The sequence below is a fragment of the Triturus cristatus genome, chromosome 7, assembly GCF_964204655.1.
Source record: "Triturus cristatus chromosome 7, aTriCri1.1, whole genome shotgun sequence".
NCBI lineage: Eukaryota > Metazoa > Chordata > Amphibia > Caudata > Salamandridae > Triturus > Triturus cristatus.
Window position 1 is genome coordinate 1,325,234,909 of NC_140590.1, and position 23,642 is coordinate 1,325,258,550.

The following is a 23,642-nucleotide window of genomic DNA, read 5'->3' on the forward strand; positions in this document are numbered from 1 at the left end:
GTCGTCGGGGATGCTACGGAATGTTTGTTTTCTGCAAAATGTTGCTTAGTTGTCACAAGAAGAGCTTTATTAATTTTAGGTATTTTAAGGTATCCGGGATAGAGCGGGAATACCCTACGCCTCTGCGGGGTGAAGGCTGCGTATGTGATAAGGACTGGAGAATGGTCCGAAATGCCCCTGGGTAAGTGTGTCACCTCTGTAGCACCCACAATCCCTGTTGCCAATGTAAAAATGTAATCTAGTCTAGAGAGGCTATTGTGTACTCCCGAATGGAATGTGTACTGCCGCTCTGTCGGACATCTGACTCGCCATATGTCTATTAGGCCTAGAGCCTCTGTGAATTCGAGCAGTTTAAGATTTGCACTACTGGGATCCCTAGGGGGCTGCCTGTCCATGGATGCATCCATCGTCGCGTTGAAGTCCCCTCCCATTATTAGTTATCCGTGTGGAAGCGACAGGAGGAATTCCCCCAAAGCCTGAAAGGTATTCTGATGTAGTGTCTGAGGGATATACACTGTCACTAAGTTATATATTTTCCCCTCCCATTGGCAGGTCATTGCAGCAAATCGTCCCTGGTCGTCTTTTCGGGAGTCGGTTATTATCAGTGGGAACCGCTTATTCACTAGTATACCCACACCCCGTGAACCTGATGTAAAGTCAGAATGTATCACCATTTTGAAGCCCTACCTATCTAGGGCTCTGCATGTCATGCCTGTCAAGTGAGATTCTTGGATGAGCACCACAGCCGGCCCTTTGCGCTTGAGATATTGTAAGACCAGCCCTCGTTTTATTTTATCCCCTAAGCCATTTACGTTCCAGGACAACACTTTAAATGGGGGGCTGGGCTTGCGGAGATTCCCTATTCTTGGCCCCAAGTCAGCAGTTGGGGCATGCATTCGTGTTTTATCTGTCATCTATTGCAATGCGAAACTGCGTTAAACATACATTCCCCCTCACATCAATGCCATAGATGCCGCTTGTCAATATCCTGTGTGTAACTCTGAATTTCAAAACTAAACTTAGAATGAATTCTGTGATCTATACCCATCCCCCCCACCCCCCTCCCTGCCCAGCGGATTTAGAACTACCCGCCACCCCAACTCAGCAGAGTGCTTAATCCCCATAACTTTATACTTGCGTAGGGGGGAAGAGCCACTCCTTGCCTTTCGCCCTCTCCCCAGACAGTTTGTAGTTCAGTGCGAGAAATCTGAAATTCTGGATGCCTGAGCCCAGTCTTTAATCCTTGTAGACGGACTCCCCATTGGGCAAGCAACGGGAGCACACAATCGCGACAGGTCCGGTATCTGCGAGTCAGTCTGCATTCTTTGCTTCATTCTAGTTGTGCACTCTCCGCTTCATCCATTCCGGTGTCATCTGATGATTTTGACGACTGAGGCTGCTGTTTATGCACGGGACCCGTTCGTCTTGAGTCTTTCGCGGGGCACCAGCCTTCCAGCCAGTCAGAGGCCTCCGCCGGTGTGGTGAAAAAACATGTCTTTCCTTCCGCCTCCACTCGTAACTTTGCTGGATATGGCATTGCATATTTGAATTCCCGAGTGCGGAGTTCTTTTTTCACGTTCAGGAAGTCACTGCGCTGCTTCGTCACTGCAGCAGTGTAGTTACAGTACAGTTATCCACTCGTAGCGGGGGAGCAATACGTGCCGCCTGTAGGATGGTGTCTCGGTCGCGGAAATTGAATATGCGTGCCAGGATCGGCCGCGGGGGTCTCCCGGTTTGGGCCTTCCTCCGGGCACTCGATGCGCTCTCTCCACCGAGAAGAAGTTGGACAGCCCGCGCGGCTGTAGCTGGTCCGCAATACGTTCTTCGACAAAGAGATCCAGGGCCGGCCCCCTCTTGCTCTCCGGCACGCCTACCAGGCGTATATTGTTCCTTCTGGACCTTCCCTCCTGATCATCAAGCTTATCCAGCTGCTGTTTTTGCACAATTTCTAATGTTTATCTTTTTTTTAATCGTCGCCGTTTCTTTGTTAAGAGTCTCCGTAGTAGTTTCCACCTCCTTTAGTCTTGTGTTAATTTCAGATACGTCGGCACGCAGCAACGTGATATCAGTCGAGATTGCCCCTATGGATACCTGCATCTGGGTCAGCGCAGCCATCACATCTTGGAGGGTAACCTCCTTCGGTTTGTCATGAGGCGAGGCGTCCTCCTGCTCCTTGTGATAAGCATATTTTTCGAGTTTGGTGTGAGACACTGTACATTGCCCTCTGCCTCCCATGGTGATCGAGGTGGGTGACGTTACGATCCGGTTTATCAGGGGGGGCGCCCATAAAGGGAAGCCAGCAGTCGCCGCTGCCTGCCACGGGGGGTCTCCCACGCGCGGCCTGTCGGTTTTACCGGTCCCAGTGGAGCAGCCCCTTTGGCAGATCTCGTAGCTAGTTTATCTTCCTCCTGCTTTCCGGTCAGTCTCACACTTCAGTACGTCCTGGCCCCCTCATACAGTCCCAATCCTCACCAGGGACCACCGCCGCCCGCTTCACAGGACAGGCCCCTAAAGCCGAGTCTGTCTCATTCACCTATGCTGCGAGTCAACAGGCAGCGACCGGCCCCCGGATTCACCCAGCAAGGAGTCCGTCCGCCACCAGGGCCACAGCGCAATCTCATACACTTCCTAGGGGGGCTGACAGCTTTCCGTTCGAGGCCCAGGAGTCCGTGCAGCAGAAGGTGTTTCACGGGAGTCAGTAAACTGGACTGGCTTCCTGCACTTCCTAGTCTTTCCTCCTCATATTACGGTCGCGCTCAGGCTCCTACACCAGATGGACGGGGCCGCCCCCGCGCGCCGAGTCTCTCCCGCAGCCGCCGCTGATCACAGCACCTCAGCAAACGTCGGGTCTCGGCATCCGCCGCCACACCTTCAGGGTCTCACTATGGGGCAATAAGCGCTGCGCCCAGCGTCAGGCGTAGAAGAAGTATTTCTACCCAGGCATTGCAGGACCCACCTCACACCTCCATCAGGTCCCTCCGGAGAACAGCCAATTTTTCTCTCAAGGCACAGTCTCCTCGCAGGCTATGACTTCCGATTCCGGGGCATCCGATCGAGGCGTTCGATCTTCGGGGCCGCAGGGACCAGGGCACGCATGCGTGGGAGTTGCGCCTCCCCTCTGCCTCCGGCGCACGACGAAGCGAGGTCCCGGCTCCACTTTCGCTTTTAGGCCACAGTCGCGTCGCTCCGTCACGTTTCGCCCCAAATGTCGGTACCGGGCTGGAACCGCCCTCGATCACTGCCCTGGTCTTCCCGGGCTGCCGCGGACTTTCCGCCTTTAGTTTCTCGCAGGATTTATGCCAGGATTATTCGGGGAGTGGGTTTCAAACACGGAGCTGCACTAGGCTGCGGCCATCTTCGTTGGCTGCTGGCCACGCCCCCCCAAGAGCTGAGACTTTAGTGTAAAATGAAGAAATAAGCACAATCAGCACCATGTTTTGGATCAGACACCCCATGATACTAGATCAATAGCACCTTTAAAGTTTATGTAATAGTAATTGATTTACATTTTTTTTTTTTTTTTTTTTGAAACCGTTTATTACAATCTCAAATATATACAGGTATGGGCCTACAACCTTCCGGCCGGCCGCTAAAGTGACAGAAATAAATGACATATATACAATAAGGCACTTGGCATTACAGAGACGCTAAAGCAGGAGGTATCAACAACGTGGGCCACATGACTTTGAGCCCGCAATACGGTTTCGTTTTACACAACACAACAACATAAAACCACACCCGCAAGGCAACCCGAGAGCGAAAGTGACAACATATGCTCCTCAAATGGGGGGACCCCAACCATACACTAAAATCGAAGGAGGGGAAGGGGAATAGGTCCGGGACTGGGTAAACACTGTGCCCGGGATTGAGGGAGGGGGTCATCTAGGGGGACGGAGCTGGTGAAGCGGGAGGCAACAATGGCGGCTCGCAAATACCCCCGCGGTAGGCGTTCCAGGGGCCCCACACCTTCAGCCACGCCCCAGGCTTACCCCGCGCCACATACACCACCTTCTCTCGGAACATGCACCAATCCATGTGTTCTTTCCAGGCCGACACTGCCGGGGGCCTCTGGGATCCCCACAGTTGAGCGATGTCACGTTTAGCAATCATATAACCCAGCGTCACCCATCGCGTCTGCGGAACCGAATAGTCGGTCGGTTCCCACACATTCAGCAGGCATCTCCTCGCTTCAGGCACCATCACGACATGCGTAACCGCTCGCAGGACCTCATGCACACCACGCCAGAATCGCTCCACCCTCGGACATTCCCACAGAATATGTAAAAAAGTCGCCAATGCACCGCACCCACGCCTACACAGTCCATCCTCGGCATAGCCCATACGCAGAAGCCCTGGCCCCGTCATGTACACCCGGTGAAGTATCTTAAGCTGGACGAAGCGAAGGCGAGCCGGGATGGCCACCTCCTTCGGGGAGGCCACCGCGGAAATCCAGTCCTCGTCGTCCAGCTCCAACCCATCGGCAACCCAAGCCTCGCGGAGCCCAGTCAGTAAGCCTGAGCGGTCATTAATCAACTTCTTGTAGATGAGGGAGATCGTGCTGTCTGGAACGTGGCCATCTAGCACTCTATCCTCCAGTGGGGAGGACTCCGGGATGGCGGCCACGTCTGGGAAGACAGAACCCAGTGCGTGACGGACCTGCAGGTATCGAAAGTATTCACTGCCCTGCAGCTGAAACTCCGCCTGCAGTGTCTCGAATGTTTTGAATCCTCCCCTCGTCCAGAGGTCCCCCACTGTACTAATGCCTATCGTGTCCCACCTATCGAAGCCCTTCGAGGTCCATAGGGAGCCCAACCTCTCAGACGCATACAACGGTGACGCCCGGGTCAAACGGTCCTTCCATCCCAGAGCTGCATTGGCCGCGTGCCATACTCGCACCATGACACGCGTAGGTCCCGTCAGGCGGGAATCGGGCACGCTAGTGTAGAGCGCTCGATTGTAATCGCCACCGGGCAGGAGCATCTTGTCCATTTCATATGCCGGGTTTAAGGCGGGCCCGTAAAGGCCGTGATTAATTGCAGCTAATTGGGAGGCCCAGTAATACCGCTTAATATCCGGGAGGGCAATCCCTCCGTCATACCACGGGAGCGTCAACTTTGCCAGGGCTATACGCGGCCTCCCGTCCCAGAACAGGCGGCGCTGCAAACTCTCCACCTCACGGAAGTAACGCGCCGGGACCAGGTCCATCGAGTTCTGGAGAGCGTACAGAAAGCGCGGTAATGACATCATCTTGAACAATGCCGCCCGGCCGAGCGGCGAAAGCGGCAAGCGCCGCCAGCGCGCGACGTCCTCCTTCAAGCGCTGGAGGGGGGGAAGCAAATTCCGCTCGTAGCGGGCCACCGGGTCCAGCGTAATATAGACGCCCAGGTAACGAAACCCCTGCGAGGCAATCTGGATCGAGCAGCCCCGCGGGAGAACAGGAGCCTCCCCGGAAAGCACATAGACACAGGATTTAGCCCAGTTGATGACAAGACCTGAGTTGCGTCCGAAGGAGCGCAGAACATCGACCAGGACAATCAGTGATTTACGCGGGGAGGCTAAGTACAACAGGATGTCGTCGGCGTAGAGGGACACGCGGTCCTCATACTCAGGGGTCCAACGGAGACCACGGATAGAAGGGTGCCACCGCAGCCACTCCGCCAGGGGTTCCAAGGCCAGTGCAAACAGGAGCGGCGACAGGGGGCAACCCTGTCGCGTGCCCCGTCCCAGCACGAATGGGGCCGAGACTCGACCATTCACCACCACCTGCGCCAATGGGTCAGAGTACAACAATTTGACCCAGCTGATGAATCCCGGGCCAAATCCAAATTTCGCCAACATCGCCCAGATGTACGGCCACTCGAGCGTGTCAAACGCCATGGTGGCGTCCAAGGACGCCAAGATGGCCGGCTCCCGCACGAACGGAACACGCGCGAGCACCCCGTGCAAGCGCCGCAGGTTAAGGGCCGTGTTGCGATGGGGAATAAAGCCGGACTGGTCTTGGTGGACCAGATCGCCCACCACGCCGACCAGCCGGTTGGCAAGCACCTTGGCGAGGATTTTAGGCTCCGCATTTAAGAGCGAGATCGGCCGATAGGATGTAACCCGGTCTCGCGGTCTCCCCTCCTTGTGGATAACCACGATGGTAGCTAGACGCTGGTCCGGCGGGAGGGAGCCCCGCGAGTGGGCCGCAAGGAACATCGCGCGGAGGTGAGGTGCCAGTACATCCGGTCGCAGCTTATACAATTCGATAGGAAGGCCATTCGGGCCCATGGCCTTGCCCGAGGCGACCGAGCGTATGGCGAGGGCGATTTCCTCCGAGGTGGGAGCGGCATCCAACGAATCCCTGTCCTCCACTGAAAGCGAGGGCAGCGCGATGTCCCGCAGCAGGGCATGGGAATCCTCCTCCGAGCAGGGAGAGACCGGAGAATATACCTCGCGGAAATAATCCGCGAAGCAAGAAACAATGCCGTCCGGCTCAGTAATTCGTACACCATCCATCCTCTCAATCAGCGGGACCACACGACTAGCTCTCTCCTTCTTATCCAACCACGCAATCAGTTTGCCAGCCTTATCACCCACATCGTACAGTCGCCCCTGTTGCTCTCTGCTAAGGCCCCTGGCCGCCTCCGTGACGAGGGCCCTATAGGCCGCCTGTTTAAGGTGTAGAACATGCAGCGCCGCGTCAGTCACCCCACCCCCCAGACCACCCTCCAATTCAGTAATTTCGGCCTCCACCCGGGTCACCTCCTCCTGTGCGCGTCTGCGGGCATGGGAGATAAAGGAGAGGGCCTCCCCTCTGAGAACTGTTTTGAAGGCTTCCCACAGGGAGATAGCCGACGAAACGGACCCCACATTCTCCTCAAAATACCGTTGCAATGATTTAATCAGGTCAGCACGAATAGTGGGGTCACGCAGGTACCAAGCATTGATTGGGGCTACCCTGCCCTCTCCCCTCGGGAAGACACCCAAGTGCAACAGGAGCGGGGAATGATCTGAAATACCCCGCGCCAGATGGCGCACCTCTCCCACCCTCCCAGCATAGGCCGCAGGGACAAGGACATAATCAAGCCGCGAGAGGCTACCATGGGCACCCGAATGGAAGGTGTACTGCAGCTGGGTGGGATGCTTTAAACGCCAGCAGTCCACCAATCCCAGTGTGTCCAAAAGGCCCGCTAACCACGCCTGTGCCCGGGGGAGGTCCCTAGGGGGATGACGATCCATAGTCCCAGAAGCCACCGCATTGAAATCCCCCCCAACCACCAGAAGCCCCCCCGGGAGGTCAAGGAGGAGGCGTCCCAGATCTGCAAAGGTGGTGGACTGTAGCCCCGGTGGGACGTACACAGAGACAAAGACAACTACCTTGCCCTCCATCCTCCCCACCAAGACAGTGTAGCGTCCCCTCTCATCATGGCGCACCTCGTCTATTTCTAGCGGGAGCGAGGTCTTGACCATGATGCCCACCCCCCGCGAGCCTGATGTGAAGCCCGAGTGGGCCACCAAGCGAAAGCCACGACGATTCATGGCACAAAAGGAGTTACCAATAAGGTGTGTCTCCTGCAGAAAGACCACATCAGGCGAAATCCGTTTCAGATACTGCAGGACCACACCCCGCTTGATCCTATCACCCAGTCCGTTAACATTCCAGGACAACAAAGTCAAATCCCTACCCCCCATCACATAACGAAGCCATCATTTGTCCCCCCCAGAGCATCTCAAAAACAATACAATAACGGGTTTGCCTTGCGGTAGAAACGAACCACACCCCACCCCAACCCACCCAACCCAACAGAACTCCCCCCACCCTGCACCCCTGCATGAGCCCAAACAGCCCCCCCAAAGTGCAGTGTGCCTGTCGCCCCATAGATAAGAAAACTAACTAGTCCCCCAGAGGAGGAGGGAGATCCCCCAAGAGACCCCACACGACCTCCACAGGAGGGGAACTTACCCTAACAGTCAATAGTGACAACAACGCAGTCCAGAGCAAGGCCTACCATTAGTCCCTCAGTCCTGATCCGGCGGGCCCTCCCCACCAACCGCACCCCCCCCCACCCCCCCGGCCCCGATCTCCGGGCAAAGTGTCTAGCCAGTCCCCGGCCACCTCGGGTCGATCAAAAAAGTGCGTGTGGCCATCCACCTCCACTCTCAGCTTAGCTGGAAAAAGCATCGCATATTTGAGATTCAGGTCCCTTAGGCGACGTTTAACACCAAGAAAGCTCAGTCTCTGCTTTTGGACTGCCGGAGTGAAGTTAGGATAGAAATTGATGTCCATATTGTCAAGTTTGACCGGCCCTTGTAGCCTGGAAGTCTGTAGGATAGCGTCTCTGTCCCGAAAATTGAAGATCCGGGCGATGAGAGGCCTCGGAGGGGCTCCAACCTTAGGCCTACCCCCGGGGACCCTGTGGGCACGCTCCACCGCAAAGAATTTACTCAGCCCCCGAGGCTGGAGATGGGTGAGAACCAGGTCCTCAACAAATAGATCCGCCGCCTCCGCCTCGCGTCCCTCCGGCACCCCGATAATGCGGACGTTGTTCCTCCGGGCCCGACCCTCGGAATCCTCCAGCCGACGATTCATCAGGGCGCTCGCCTGGCCAAGCCTGCGCACCTCCTGTTGGAGGGCCGCCACGTCCGATGTAAGGCCCGTGGTAGAGTGGGCCAAAGAGTCGACCCGGTCGTTGGTTTTAGACAAATCAGCCCTCACGAGGCCCACGTCCACGAGGACCGAGTCAATCTTCTGCGCCAGAGTGTCGAAGCGCTGGTCCACCGATGCCTTCATCTCGGCGATGGCGCCCATGACGTCTCGGAGGGTCAGGTCCGTGGGCAGAGCAGAAGCATCAGTCGGGCCCGTAGGGGACCTACGCGGCGCCTCTGGGGATCCCTTCTGGAGGGTGTAGCGGTCCATACTGTTGGATTGCTGGGCCGCGCCACGGCGGGTCGATTTTATCTTAGCCCGATCGCCATCTTGTTTTGTGGACATGGTTTCAATCCCCAAGACGAGTCAGTCTCCTCAAGAAAGGGGGGGGCCGACAATCCAGTTCAAGGGGGTCCAGGGGGGAGCGACCACCGCTCCGCAGGACGGACCGCAGCTGGCGGACCGGCAGGGCACCCCAGCGAGACCACACCACCGCACACCGCCCCGCAACCCAACCTCGCCTGGCAGCAAGGAGGGCGCAAAAGCGAAAGTGAAAGTGCGGGGTACGCGAGTCACCCAGCCTTGCCCGCCGCTGTTGTTCACTTTGTGTCCGGATCGCCCCACAACTCCAGTACGGGGGGCCGGTGTGGAGAAGGCCGCAAATCTCAATCGATGCTCCTGCCGGTGTCCGAGGTCCGATTTAAAAACGGAAAACGGGCGTCACCTCTGCTCGGGCTCACAAATACAGTCCCCTCATCTGGGACAGGATTCTGTCAGGATTTATGCAGGAGGTCGCGGAGGTCCTCGGGAGCCTCACACCTACGCGGCCATCTTGGTTGCGCGCTAGGCTCCTCCCCCAATTGATTTACATTTAATCATCTCCCTCAACACTTTAGCAGTAACTCTGCCAAACATATTGGTGTTATTGGCTGAAAGCCTACCAAAGGAAATATGCTTTTGCATATGTCAGTTAACATCTCTCCATTTATCTCTCCCTCTTTCAGAATCTATCAGCACATACGAGGCACGAATCCACTTGCTAGAGCAACAGCAGACCGAGCATCTTCAGTACAGTGAGCTGAAGGATTGTGAACTCTTTCAGTTGGAGAAGTACCGTGGCCCTCCATTACCCCGGGACACCCTGGAAAAGCAGATGGAGAAAGTGAGTTCCTGCAGACAATGTAATCTTATTCCTAATACTTGTATGTAATTGCATCCATGGACTCTATAAAGTGTACATAATAACCATTCATAGCTAATACCTGTTCGATTGTATGCTCCAAATTACCATTCTAATCACAATTGTTGAATGCAATTAGGTGGCATGTGAAGTGTGTTTAGAGCAAACAGGTGACCATATATTAACATTTTATTATTAGCAAACTCATTCTCAACCAGAAATTAGGGACTGCGTCCAAGTAATGATTGAATCTCAAATCTGTCTGAGATGCTGTCCACCTGGGTTATTATTGATAATAGACATTTCCATATAATATAAATCTAACTAAGAATTGTGACGACCAAAGAGAGAAAGACGGCAGTTCACTATGCAACTCTGATCTGGCAAAGCATAATCTTGCTGTACTGGTCATGAAAAACACTGCACATCAAGCGAATTACACCAAAAAGATGCCAAACGTGCTTGAGACCCCAAGAAAAGAGTCTCTCTGGTGTATATAATGCATCTTTGATAATGTTATAGTGGTGCATTTTGAGCCAAGAACTATTAAGGGCCTAATGTCAAAGGATGATGGGGTGGCTAACATCTGTCATTGAAACAAGTATGCCTAACAGGCTAGTTCATTTTCTTGTCAAGGTTTGCAAATTATCAAGTTGATCTTTGATCAGCAGCTGATAAAAATGATCAATCTGACCATTGGCTCTTATGAGTCTGAGTAATTTGTTACAGGGATAGAGGACAAGCTAAATTTCTGCCCAGGTCTTTGTCCGAAAAGATTCCTCATTTGTTTGCATTTAAATATTGCAGTCCTAGGTATTGAGTATATAGATCTTAAATTCTCAGATGATTATGTTGGTGTGCCATTATGCAACTGGCTGACCTGATGCAATCCTGAGCTTGACCACTGCGAGATAAAAAGAATGAGAGAAAGAAGGAAAAAGTGGGTTACACCATAAAGAGGAGTGCCTTGATGGAAATAAAATATGATGAGCAAGACACTTCCAAATAGTCTTAAATTAAGTGCATTGACAGTAAGGAGGGCCATAGAATTCTGTATCAATCAGTGTGTCTGAATAGAGTTCCTGAAGATGCCAAGCGCTTCTTATGCTTAGAGCGTGAATGAGACGACCAGAACATGCAGCCGAGTAGTAACAGCAAAGATTGAGTAGTGCCCAGCCACCCCATCAAATGGTAGCTGTAAAAAATGTTTTCCTTTAGGTGGTAGTTTACACTGCCATGTAAATCTATTCTATTTCTGTTCTACTGTTGCACACAAACAACATTATTAATAAAGGAGTACAGCTCTAAACAGGTATACAAAGCAAGGCAGAATAGTACTCTTAATTAAATTACAACGACCTATGAGACCAGAGAGAACCTATTCTGCTTGCTAAAAGATATGGAAGTTTTGTCAATCAGTGTATCATAAGTGAGTGAGATCATTTTCCTGACCTGGGGTGAGACTTGTATACACATATAGGTTGCTGTGGGAATGTACCTTGTATCTGAAACATGTTTGTATTGATTGCAAAGTATCTGGATTCTACTTGTATTCAATAAGTATCCTGAAACCTGGCTAAACCATTCATTATTCCTCGAAAGCAGAGATGTCTTGTTCTAGGTGTATAGTATAAGGGGTTATTACTTCTGATCACTGGAGATATCACAAGTAGTGTTCCAGGGAGAGTTCAAATAACTATGATGATAGAGCACAGTCCTGCCGTTTGCACATTAATATAGATGTTTTCTCCGACAGGCTTCCCATACATGCAACAGAGGCTGAAAGGCCTTCATAGTATATACTGACTGTATCCAGAATCCTGGAACCCAGGCCTATACTTTCTAATGAAGCCTACACATTTGGCCAGGAGTTCTTATCAAAAGGTTTTTCTGCATCTAATTGAATCATACTGGCCGCTTTCCCTAAAACCAATGTCACAATGAAAACTGCTGTCACTAAGTTGCTATGAGCAGTGGCTTCATGAAGGGAGATGAAGCCATGTTGTATTGAATCGACCCAATAAGCTGCCCTGGAAATTGCACACTGCGATTGGCCAAGATGTATAGAGTACATTTTAAAATCACAATCCATCAAGTCCAAAAAACATCTTTATTAGTCTGTAACCACTGATTTTGTGACTGGCCCTGGGTAATGTTGCTATAGAAATTCTTTTCCAGTTACCTCCTGTCCCAGACAATTTATTATTTTACCAGTGTGGATTTCATGTTCTTTGATTTGAAGATACGTCCCATGTTCTTACTATTCTCACAATACCTAAAACAGCCTTTTTCAGTAGAATTAACAGCTTTATCCGAGCTTTGTGGTAAAAACAAAACTCAAGGCCAGGTTCTAAACACCATTAATTACCTGAAACGTTTTCACCACCTGACAAATTAAAGAGGCGTGTTTAACTTCTAGAGCTCTTATAGAGGTATGTAATCTTTGTTTCCTTATGAGGATTTCTATCTCTGCTGATAAATATGATTATGGTAGCCCCACAAGCCACTCCTTCATCACATCCCAGATCGTGGAAGCAAAGGCCAAACCAGAATTATTTTGAAAAAAGCTTGACAGTGTGTTGCTCATCAATCTTTAAACTGTTAATTAAATAGGAAAATTCTGTCTTCTCATTGCAGGCTTGACCCTTAAAGTCTCCCCAGAAATAGAGAGCTTCAAAGTTATGATCTGATAATATGTGAGGATAGAGTTGAACAGAGATATGTGGTGCCAGGGCTTGAACTAACCAGCTTGTGTCAAGCCTTAAATAGTGTATCTGTGACCAAGAATAATGGGTACAGCTTCGAGAAAGAGGCCTGCAGTACTGCCAGCTGTCTACCAGACCATAAACTTAAATAATATATTAAGTGGCCACCATGTTCGATGCATGTGCCTCCCCAGCACATCTTCCCACATCTAAACCATCCTTGTAGATTACCCCCTAGACTCTGGTACCTAGGGGAGGGCCTTTTGCAAGCCTCCCCCCCCCCCCAGCACCCATATAACAGAAGAGACCTGGTTAGGCCGTTTTAGACGAGGGACCTTTGACCATTGCAGCAGGAGTTCCTTGGCTGGTGCTTTGGCAATGCAAATGTCAGTTTTAATACTCAATTTAGCATACTCTTGAAAGTGTAGTTATGCATCAGCTTTATTGAATAATGGAATTAGCTGCCGAAACTGCCATCAACTTTCTATGGTTGTGTGACACAAAATGTCAGATTGAATAAAGAACACTGAATCACCAACCTTCCTAGGGTTATTGAGGCATGCTGTTTGATACAGTACAGATTAGGTTGCCTAGGTAGTCAAGCCACATACTTTAATGGGACATAATGAGCCATAAAAGTGCATTGCATAGACAAAAAAAAGTATATTGTAAAAATAATAATCAGTAATGAGTTAACAATGTAAACATTAAAATTTACAGTACAATGTATAATAGAAAGCAAATAGAACCTATCCAGTTCAATCTATATTTCTAATTAATACGACACTTTTTATAAATTCCTTGCAGCATAATATACTTCCGTGCTCCCTAAGTACTCTAAATAGGCAACGGTCGTCTTATGAGATTTTGTATTAAATGTATGTATAATTGGGAGCAAAAAGCATTTCCTTTGTTTTGTATAGAATAAGTATATTAAGATATTGTGCTTTGTGCAGAGTAATGCGAACCTTGGCAATTGGGTAGGAAAAGTCAATAAAAGGTGGAGTAGGTTAAAAAGTAACCTTAATAGTAAAAATCCCTTCCACTTGTTGGAAATAGGCTGAAGATAAAGTGCTGGCCAGAGGCTCCGTTATCCAATTCCAGGAAATCATGCCTAAATCCCTTGCATACAGATTTGCTGTGTGCACAGTAAAACTTTGCCTATAAATCAGTTCTTGTAGAGGAGGTCTTATGCAAGGAGCTCTCAAGATCTAAGAATAGCTCTGGTGTCCCAAATTCATTGACACTTTTCTTAACATATGACAACCAGGCAATGTCTTCCATATTATCTAAGGTTAATTGTGTTTGTAGGTCGGTGTAGCCCAAGGGTAAAGGTACTCTTTTCCTCTTTCCTGTTTTTGGAATAGGAATAAGCTCTTTGTATTTGGCTATCAATGTCCCACTCCTTTAGGTTGGGGAAGGCCTGCTGAAAATCCAGCCTATCAACATCATCGGAACATCTTTTTCTGCACTTTCTGGGATACTTAATACTCACGGATTGTTCCTGTACATGTGATTTTCTATTTCCTATACTTTGCGAGCCAAGTGTTTAGCTTTTTGACCCTGTGCTGACACTTTTTTGTTACATATATTGCAGTACATCCTCCATATTGGAAATGCACTGTTCAACTTCTGTCGTTCTGCCATATAGGGAGCTCATTAATTTGGATATTTTTCGGATAGCTACATGGGACAGGCCATCAGTTTTACAGGTTAAGAAATCTCCCAGCTCCCATTACTTGGGTAGACCCCAACATTACAATCTAGGATCTTCCTTCTCTCACTCTGAAGTAACGAAGAGCTCTGAAAAACCCTCTTGGTGAACATCAGCAGGTAACTCACTGACAGGATAACTAAAGCAGGCAGCTAACAGAATAAGAATATACTGTTTACATAAACATAAGCACTGTGAAAAGAAGGAAGCTAGGCACCAGTAATTCAGACACCGGGAATTGTAAATGAGCAATTTTGCAGGTAGTCTGATTGGAAATAAGTGTTTCCTTAGTCTTTCTTATAGCTGTTAAAATTGATGTGGTAACTAAAGGAAAGTATTGTTGAAGTTAGCTACTGTTGTTTGAGTCAAACGACATATAGTTTCAAGCTCAGTTTCTATGGCAGCCATGATCAACCCTGTGGTTCAGTGGAAATGAAAAGTTAGTGATATTCGAAGAGTTTCATAGGTTTGTTGGATCAGGAGATGTTTAGTGTTTCCCTATGTTGGCTGCTTACTAAGGCAGTCTACATTGGGCAGTGATTGATGGAGAAGAGTCATGGCTAGAGACAGACTGGTGCAAAGCAGTCATTGTTTGGAAGGGACTTGGTGAACAGGACTTTTGTCATGTTGTATTTCTGTGTTCAGGCTCATGAAAATGCAGAGAAGTTGCGGGACATCGTGCTGCCTATGGAAAAAGAAATCATGGATCTGAAATTACAGCTGAAGCAAGCAGAGGAGCAGATCCGCAGCTTTAATGATGCAAAGGTAAATATGAGAGTTAGTGAATGGTAGAATTTGAAGGGAGACGTGGTGAAAGGACAGATTCTAGTTTTTGGTATTTTTCTTAGAACATTCTTGTTCTCACAAATTGATTTGGTGAGGTTGTTTATCTGCTCAGACCGTGACTGTTGATTTCCTCAGGATCCCTGTGTGGTTGCCTCTCCAGAGACTGCTATGCCACAGGACCCAGAACCCCATGTGCCAGATGCCCTCCAGAAAGGAAGCCCCCAGATCCTTGACACTGAAGAAAGCTCAGAGCCAGTGAGTGAGGGAGAATCTTCATCTGATGAGCCTGACCTCTCTGTGGGTGCTGAGGCATTTGCTCGGAATTGTGATAACGTCTCAATTGGCTCTTTCACCATGAGTGGCACCCTACCACGCAAAAAGCTGAGCCCTGAGCAGGAAGAGACTGCCTCCTTGGTCTCCACAGGCACCCTCGTTCCAGAATGCATCTACATCCCTCCGACAGGGTATCAGCTTGTGTCCGAGCAGGACTGGAGCCATTTGCAGCAAGAGGTATGGATATGGAGTGTCAGGATGGATGAGAGTGTAGCAGCAGGTATTGTGAAGGTACATTGCAGAGTGAGTGCAAGTGCCGTCACAAGTGATTGTAAGCCATAAGTGCTTTGAGGAAGCATAAACTAGGTTCATGTAGACATAACTAATTCCTCACTTTTATGGTGAATGTGACATTGATTGTTGCCATTTTTTGTACTTCTGGTATGTACTGAGGTGACTGACATTCCTTCTGTGGCCTGTTCCTGTATTCGAGGAAGTCACTATCACATCATCTTTTGTCACTAACCAGCTCTTTCACTTTGACCTCTTGCTTCAGATAAAGATGACACAGAACACATTGCATTGCACTAGCGAGCGCCTGGATAGAGTGACTCGAGAGAAGGAAGCACTCGAGGAAGCGCTGCGCCAGAGCACGGAAGATTGTGCAAGACAGGTAAGCTTATCCATGTTGGCTGTCCTGCAAGAAAGGAATGTATGCTAGAGGTGAGACTGGTATTGAATTTCAGATTCTACATTGTACTTTTGATGTCTGGTTTCATTTACAATCCCTTGCTTACTGCATTGAAACTTTTTCTATGTTACCACCCAAATTGCATTATGATTCAATGTTGTTTCTTGGCACACCTAGTGTTTTGGGTTTAAAAGCCCTGACCAGGTTACACAAGCAAATGCCTGGAAAATTGCACCCTGTTGCTGACCCTTAGTACAAGAGCTGTAGAGTCCTCAGACTATGCTGCAGGTCTATGCTCTTTGAGTAAAGAGAAGGGCATGGAGGTGGAGGGACTGGATGAGAAGTTAATGTCCTAGCAAGGTGTTAGACTTGGCATCTTTTGGCATGTTTCCCCTGAGTTTTTGCTTTCTGACCTCCCTGTTTTGACTCTGTTTTGGCTGGCGTAGTGTTTCTGCACACTTTTCGCACTGCTGATCAGCGTTAAAGTGCAAGTGCTCCTGGGGTAAATTGTGTTATGGATTGGCGTTTCAATCACTCAGGATTTGATTTTCCGTGTTAGTCCCTAGTAAAGTGCACTGAGTGTGCCAAGGCCTGTGAATCAAATGCCACTAGTGGGCCTGCAGCACTGATTGTGCCACCCAAGTTAGTAGCCCGGAAAAGGTAACTCAGACCCGCCATTGCGGAGTCTGTGCGCAGTTTGTAAATGCCATGTCGACTTGGCCAGTGCACACACTTGCCAGTCCCTCACATTCCCTTTTCTTACATGTCAGCCACCCTTAAGGTATGCCCAAGGTACCCCTGTGGGCCGGGTGCAGTGTATGTGAAAGGTAGGACATGCCCTGGTGTGTGTGGCATGTCCTGATAGTGAATTACGGCCAATTTCGTTTTTCGCTATTGCAAGGCTACCTTTTCCCATAAGACAGAATGGGGAGTTTGTTTATAACATCTTATAAACATAACTTGCCCGGGGAATTGGGTAGGAAAATAAAGTTTAGTATGCAGAATCTAAAGGTACATCTTTTAGTGAAGGTGATTTTTACATTCTGTGTTTGAAAATACCACTTTTAGAAGGTAGGAATTTTCTTGCCATCCCTTGTGCCTGTGTTGGAATGTGGATTGCCTGTCTGGGTTTTGGATGACAGAAGGCTGGGGCGCAAGAGTGGCTCCAGATAGTCTAGGTGGGTCAGGAAAGGGCTGAATGGACCTGGGTTGTAATTGGGGAAGAGGGAGATTTCCTTGCACCTCAAAGGGCCTGGTCTGCCTCTGACAATGCCGTCTCCACCTCCTGCCAGGAAGTCACACCAGAGAAGGCAGAACTGGTTCTGACTGGGCACAGACACCCGACGATGACGACGCTGTCGACTCCGTGTCCTGAAGGCACTGCAGAGGGCACCGCCGCAATGCCGCACTGTGACCCTGGTCTCACCGACGACGCCTGCTGATGCCGCCATCGAGGCACTGCTCGCACCGTGACCTGTGGGCACCGCACTCCGCACCTCCTCACTTCACGACGATGCCTTGACATCTCCGATGACGCTGCTCCACGCTGAAATCTACGCTGCTGCTTGCACCGTGGTTCGAGGGCACCGCTCGTAAAGTTACACGACGCACCGCCCTCATCCCGCACCGCAGCCTTGGCCTACCGACGCCGGTGCTATCGACTCAGTTTGTCAGCCGACGACAGCACTTCAGCAATGACGACGCCTCTACTTGCACCGCGACCTGCCAGCACCTCATTCACTTCGAGCTGCGACCCTGGTCCCACCGACGACATCTGACGCCGCGGTGCGAGCCGCTGCTCGCACCGTGACCGGAAGGCACTGCACGCCGCAGCACTTTGCACCGTAGCACCCAACGCCTGCCGACGCCAGAGCTCCTGACTTCAACAGAGAGGAGTTCGATCTGCAACGCGTGTGACTTCGAGGGCCCCGACGACTCCTGCACTGTCCTCCGGAACCGACGCCTGTGGAAGCTCAACGAGAGGTCGTCAATGCCCTGAATTTCTAAAAGGTACTATGTGTGGGTGTTCCTGACACCGTAGCTGGCCTGCGATGCTGCGGTCAGCCAGAACTGTTTGGATTTGTTTGCTCATGACGCCGTGATAGCCCCGGATGGAGCTATCAACATCAAGGAACTGTTTTTCAAGCATATTTTGACAACAGATTTTTTAAGTGCTATATTGTGGATTTTTATCGTTTTTGGTCTTGTCTTAAGTATATACAAATATTGGATATTTTTCTAAACTGGGATGGTGTCCTTTTGTAGCGCTTACACTGTATTACTTTTGGTTATGTGCAAATGCTTTACACACGGTCTGCTCCGCCTACTCTCCTCCCATACTTTCATTGGCTTGTGTCATTGTCCTTTGTAAACTGTGGCTTTTCATTGGTCAATTCACTTAGTAGTCCCTCCTTAGTACCCCCTTGTCTCATTTTGTAACCTTCCATGAGGACACCACCTGTTACATGTGTTGTTACTCAGTAGGCTTTAATTACAACCTCCGAGCACTATTTGCTTAGATGTTTTTCTCTTGCCTGCTGTTGCAGACAGGGCACACTCTCCCCCATTGCTTTAATTTTTTTTTCTTCATCTTAGCACGGTACGCTCATACAGTGGCAGTCGTGCCTTTGGTTTATTTGCGGCACCAAATGCGGCTGCAGTTTTAGGTCTCGCGCCTTGCCTTGCACTGCGAAGCAGTGTTCGCGCAGCGAGAGTCCTTTTGTCCGGCGTTCAGAAATGGACCCTGGAATCGTACACGCTTGTGCGTGTTTTTTTTGTTTTGTCTTCTATTATTGGGCTTTTAGTCGCTGTATTTTTTAAACGGAGCACGCAATAGGCCAAAGGCTGGCGCATCGCTCTGCCCACGACCTATTGGTGTCTGTTATGCGCACTTAAGCCTTTCTGGTTTCAATTATCGTGCCGAGACACGAGCGCGAAAATTGAAAGCATATGGCTGTCTGTGGCGTGCGCGTGCACCATTGGCGGCTGACTCTGCTTCCAAAAGCGATTGCTTTTGGTTTTGCGATCGCTTTACTTGTGGCTTTGCTTTCAGTTTTGCCATCACTTTACTTGTGGCTTTGCGGCTGCAATACAGTTTGTTGCTTAATTGGAAGGAATGCGTGGCTAACCTTTTACGCGGTTAAAAAATAAATAAATCTAGTACTTGTATAGCGCACAAATCACCCCCGAAGGGGTATCTCGGCGCTGGGGGCTGTTGGGAAGATTAAGCGAGCTATTACAAGGTAAAATAGCGGTTACAAAGCAAAGTAAATGAAAATGCGCGGCAAATATTTACTTCGTTACAAGGTAAAATAAATGAAGGCGGTTACAAGGTAAAAAAAATGAAAATGCGCGGCAAATATTTACGCGGTTACAAGGTAAACAATGCGTGCCTAATAATTGCACTATACTTCTCTTTTTCTAATGTCGCTTCAGGCTTACTGAAATAATTGACTGTATCTGCTTAGCTACAAAAGAAGGACTCGTTGGGGCTAAGTCATACTGACTGGACTGAAAACGTGTGATTTTGGATAGAGTTCTTTCTCTTTCCGTTACCCGATTCCCTTAATCTAAAATGGTGCTTGCTTACAAATAGAGTTATAGACATATAGACAGAAATACACAGAGCTAGACCTAGGTACAGGAAAACAGACGTACACACATATAGAAAAGGAGATTAACAAGCAAAGAGATATACAGAAAGAGAGGCACATACACAAAGCTAGAAACTGAGACAGATAGAGAAAGAGGAACTGAGGCAGAGATAAAGACCGAAACTTATAGACACTAAAAGGCACATATAGAGTTTGATTCTGAAGTACTGGGTTTTTCAGAACCCAGCGGTGCCAGGGAACACACCCTAAGACTTCGAGTCCTTCCTGTTTCAGACTACAGAAACACAGAGTCTTCTTGGTGAAGTCAAAGATCGTATTTATTGGCTGCAGCCAGTAACCGGTATCCTAGAAGTACAACACGGTGTATATTCTCAGGAGACTGCTCAACCTTACAAAGCCAGCCTTCTCTTTTTATACAAAATATTATGCTTTAGGCAAACAATCCTTATTTTACAGTTGACCATTCACATATTTTCACTACAAAGAAAAAGCAGAGTCATGATGACAAGCCCATATTTCAGTTTTGTCCAGCCCTCAATCAATTACCCGGCAAGGCTCAGTACTTTCATCAGATAGGACGGACCCCCAATAAAAACGGGCACCTCCTTCTCGTAAAGCAAGTCCTAAGGAAAGAAACAGGGACAGGTGTGTGTAAGATTAGGCATGGTTTGTGTGTGATGAAAGGTTTTATGATATGTTGTGCCTTGATACTAATCTAATTCGGCCACTGGGAAAGGAACTGGCCGAACAGGTTTGGCTTCAGGCAGTGGAGTCAGCTTGCCCAGGTCATAGAGGAGTCAGCAAAGGTGTACGTGTCCTTCAGACTCGTTTTTGGCCTTAGTCATTGGCCTATGTGAGGGCAATCACAAAATGGCTGCTGTTCAAATGGAACCCGAGGGTTCAGGACGGAAACTCTGACTTTAGGGTGACTTCGTCACCCGAATATGACACAAATGCTTGTGCATAGTATTCTAATCATTCTCGGTCTGCTGATAGCAAAATCGTCATGATACGCCGATGTTCATAACACGGGTCCAGAATTTTCAGTACCACAGACCCTCCTTTTGCCCTTACATAGGCAATAACCTATACTCTCGCTAATCTGAGTCCAGGTCTATATTCATAAAGTCGTTGAGATGTTTCTGTAGCATCATCCTATTACTTAGCTCGTCTCTTGATACAGGTTTCCTTACACACGATGTAGCACAGAGGCCACATATTGCAGGAGCACACTGTACATACAGACAGGACAGGAAAGAATGGCTAAGATCATCCCAATGACTATCAGAATCTTCCATCCCCAGGCGGATATCAGTTCCCAGAACCACCCCATCAATGACCAATCTCCTTTATCCACGTGAATAGATTCGGAGATCTTATGCAGTTTGGAAATGGCCTGGTAAACTGTCGGAGCGTTATCTGGAATGAAAACACAGCAACTTGATTGGATCACTTTACATACCCCACCTCGGTCTGCAAGTATGACGTCTAATGCGACCCTGTTCTGAAGAGTCATAAGGCGATCCGACTGGAGCTCAGCAGTCAAATTACTAAGGGCACCGGCGGTTTCAACTACTGTGGATTCAACCACCCTTGTCAATTGCCTTATGTTCCTGCTGTTAACCATAGGCCCCCAAAACGGCAGAAAACCCTTTACGAAATCTCCAAATTCTTGCCCTGTAGTGTCTTCTTTACTGATGATACCTCTAACTATCCTTGTCTTATGGTAATCTGCCGCGGCCGTGTAGGTGGGAGGCAACAGGAACGAAACAAAACATGTGCCTGAGAAGTCAGGCGGCAACCATGCATAGGCTCTATTATGGCAGATGAAATAGGTACCCTTAGCTGCTAGGAACAAAGGGGAAGTCTGAGACGCAAAAACATATGTTTCAGTGCAGATACTTTTCCCTAACTGAGCTCTGGGATTCTTGCCATTACCTTGCAGACATAGGTGAACCTGATGGGGTACAATCCAAATCGGGGAGGATCTCTTTGCTCGCTGGTTCTTACTCAGAGTAACTCCATATCCTGTTATGTTCCATCCAATATATGCTAGTGTCTCATCTCTCGGGATAGTCTCATAGGAAATATCTTCCCTAATCATATCTACTATACCCTTAACTAGAGCACTATTCTTAGGATTATCTTTCACAGAACGTAGGGGGTTGGCTTCATAAGCGTATATGAACATCGTTCTATATGCCCACACAGAACCATTATGGCTGAAAGGCAGGACCAGATAAGGTATACCTTTATCAGTAGTATGAGGCATAAGACCACACACCCAACAGTTAGTTGTGTTCACTACTAATTGGTGTTGGTGTAGAAGCTGAACGAATGAATTATTGACAAATTCTAATCTTCTAGCGGACTCGTGTTCAGGCAGAGGGTGAAAAGAATGCGAGGAAACAGTAGAAGGAGGTATGGGCTGTGTAGTGGGTGCAAATGTCACTTGAAAAGAGAATAAAACATATCCTATTAAAAACGTTATTACACTAAGCAACATGAAAATACATAATATCAAAAATCGTTTCTTTGTCATCATTATGCACATTCTGGCTTTAAAGTCCATCTGTTTGGCAGGTCTCTCATTCTCGAAAAACTCCATCTTCTCTAATTGCTGCTCGCGGTGGTAGGGCGTTCTATGCTAAGGAATGCTTCTGTCAGTCCAGGGCAACTCCCTTAGACCGACCAGAACTGTCGACCTAACGTCTTCAGCTGCACTCCAAAGACTTGGGCAACCACGACCCTACAGCTGAACCCAGATGGCGGTTCGAAAAACAAAAATAAGAAAGTTTCTCAGATGAGAGAGCTGCACTTTCAAAAATAGCAAAGAAAAATAATTTTTTATTTGTCCGTAGTTCTCGGCCTCAAATTATAAAGGCTTTTTCCAGGTACTGTCTGGTTCTGGAACAAGAGTTCAGGCTCTGTAGTGTTCGATCGAATTGACGGTGGCACAGCTTCTTGCAAAATATTGTCACTTTCTCGTTCAGAAATTGTTCCTTTTACACATGCATCGCTAAAAGGCAGAAAACGAGGCACAGTCTCAGTCTCAGAGTCAGCGATCCCCTCCTGTACCCACCGGTCGTACGGTAGAGGCAGAGGGACCGTCTTGCAGTGTACGCCGTGGATCCAGTTCTTTTTCCCTTCCACTCGAACAGCTGATCTTGTTGAGAGAAGGACGAGGTGGGGGCCGGTCCAACGGGGCTGGTCATTCTTTGTCCGCTGGAAGTTCTTGACCAGCACCCATCATCCAGGATCGATAAGATGTCCTGGAGCTTCAGAGACCTGAGGCAGAGTATCGTGAACCTGTTGGTGTAAAACACGCAATTTAGCCGTCAATTCATACAAATAATCAAGCAGTACAGGGTGTTCGATCTCACTGAATTTTGTCGGCCTTGGCACTCCCCATATGTTGGCTGGGCGGCCGAGCACAATTTCATAGGGACTAAGTCCCACTCGCGAATGCACAGTCATTCTTGTTGATAGGAGTGCTAAAGGCAGAGCGTCCGGCCATTTAAGACCAGAGCTCGCTTGTATCTTTGCCAATTTCAGTTTTACCGTGCCATTATAGCACTCTACTAGTCCAGCTGATTGGGGGTGATTTGCAGCGTGGAATTTTTGCTGGATACCTAGCCCCTCACATACTTTTTTCATCACTCGACCCACAAATTCACTCCCATTATCACTCCAGACCATTCTCGGCATTCCAAACCTAGGGAAGAATTCTTTGGCAAGGGCTTTAGCTGTGGATAAGGCAGTATTGTCTTTTAAGGGATATGCTTCTACCCATCTTGAAAAGGCACAAACAACAACGAGTACGTATTTCAAATTGTTGCACCTTTCCATGTGGATGAAATCTAGCTGCAAAACCTCGAACGGATACGTTGGAGGCGCAAAATGACCAGCTGGAGTTGGGGTTCCCCTACCAGGATTGTATTTCAGACACACCATGCAATTCTTGACCACATTCTCTGCACATTTAGGAATTCCAGCATTTTGCCATACTGGAGCCAACCACTTACAAATCCCTTTCACACTGATATGGGC

The 23,642-nt window shown here is 48.9% G+C and overlaps 1 protein-coding gene across 4 annotated transcripts in view; it reads left to right on the top strand.

Annotated features, from left to right (window-relative positions):
• Positions 1-23,642, top strand: part of RABEP2 (rabaptin, RAB GTPase binding effector protein 2) — a 530,397-nt gene that overhangs the window by 150,748 nt on the left and 356,007 nt on the right. For all 4 annotated transcript variants that reach the window (XM_085618941.1, XM_085618940.1, XM_085618942.1 and 1 more), the window contains exons 3-6: positions 9,634-9,791; positions 14,874-14,993; positions 15,150-15,524; positions 15,844-15,960. In XM_085618941.1, coding sequence (XP_085475067.1) covers positions 9,634-9,791; positions 14,874-14,993; positions 15,150-15,524; positions 15,844-15,960 — 770 coding nt within the window. The remainder of the gene's footprint in view (positions 1-9,633; positions 9,792-14,873; positions 14,994-15,149; positions 15,525-15,843; positions 15,961-23,642) is intronic.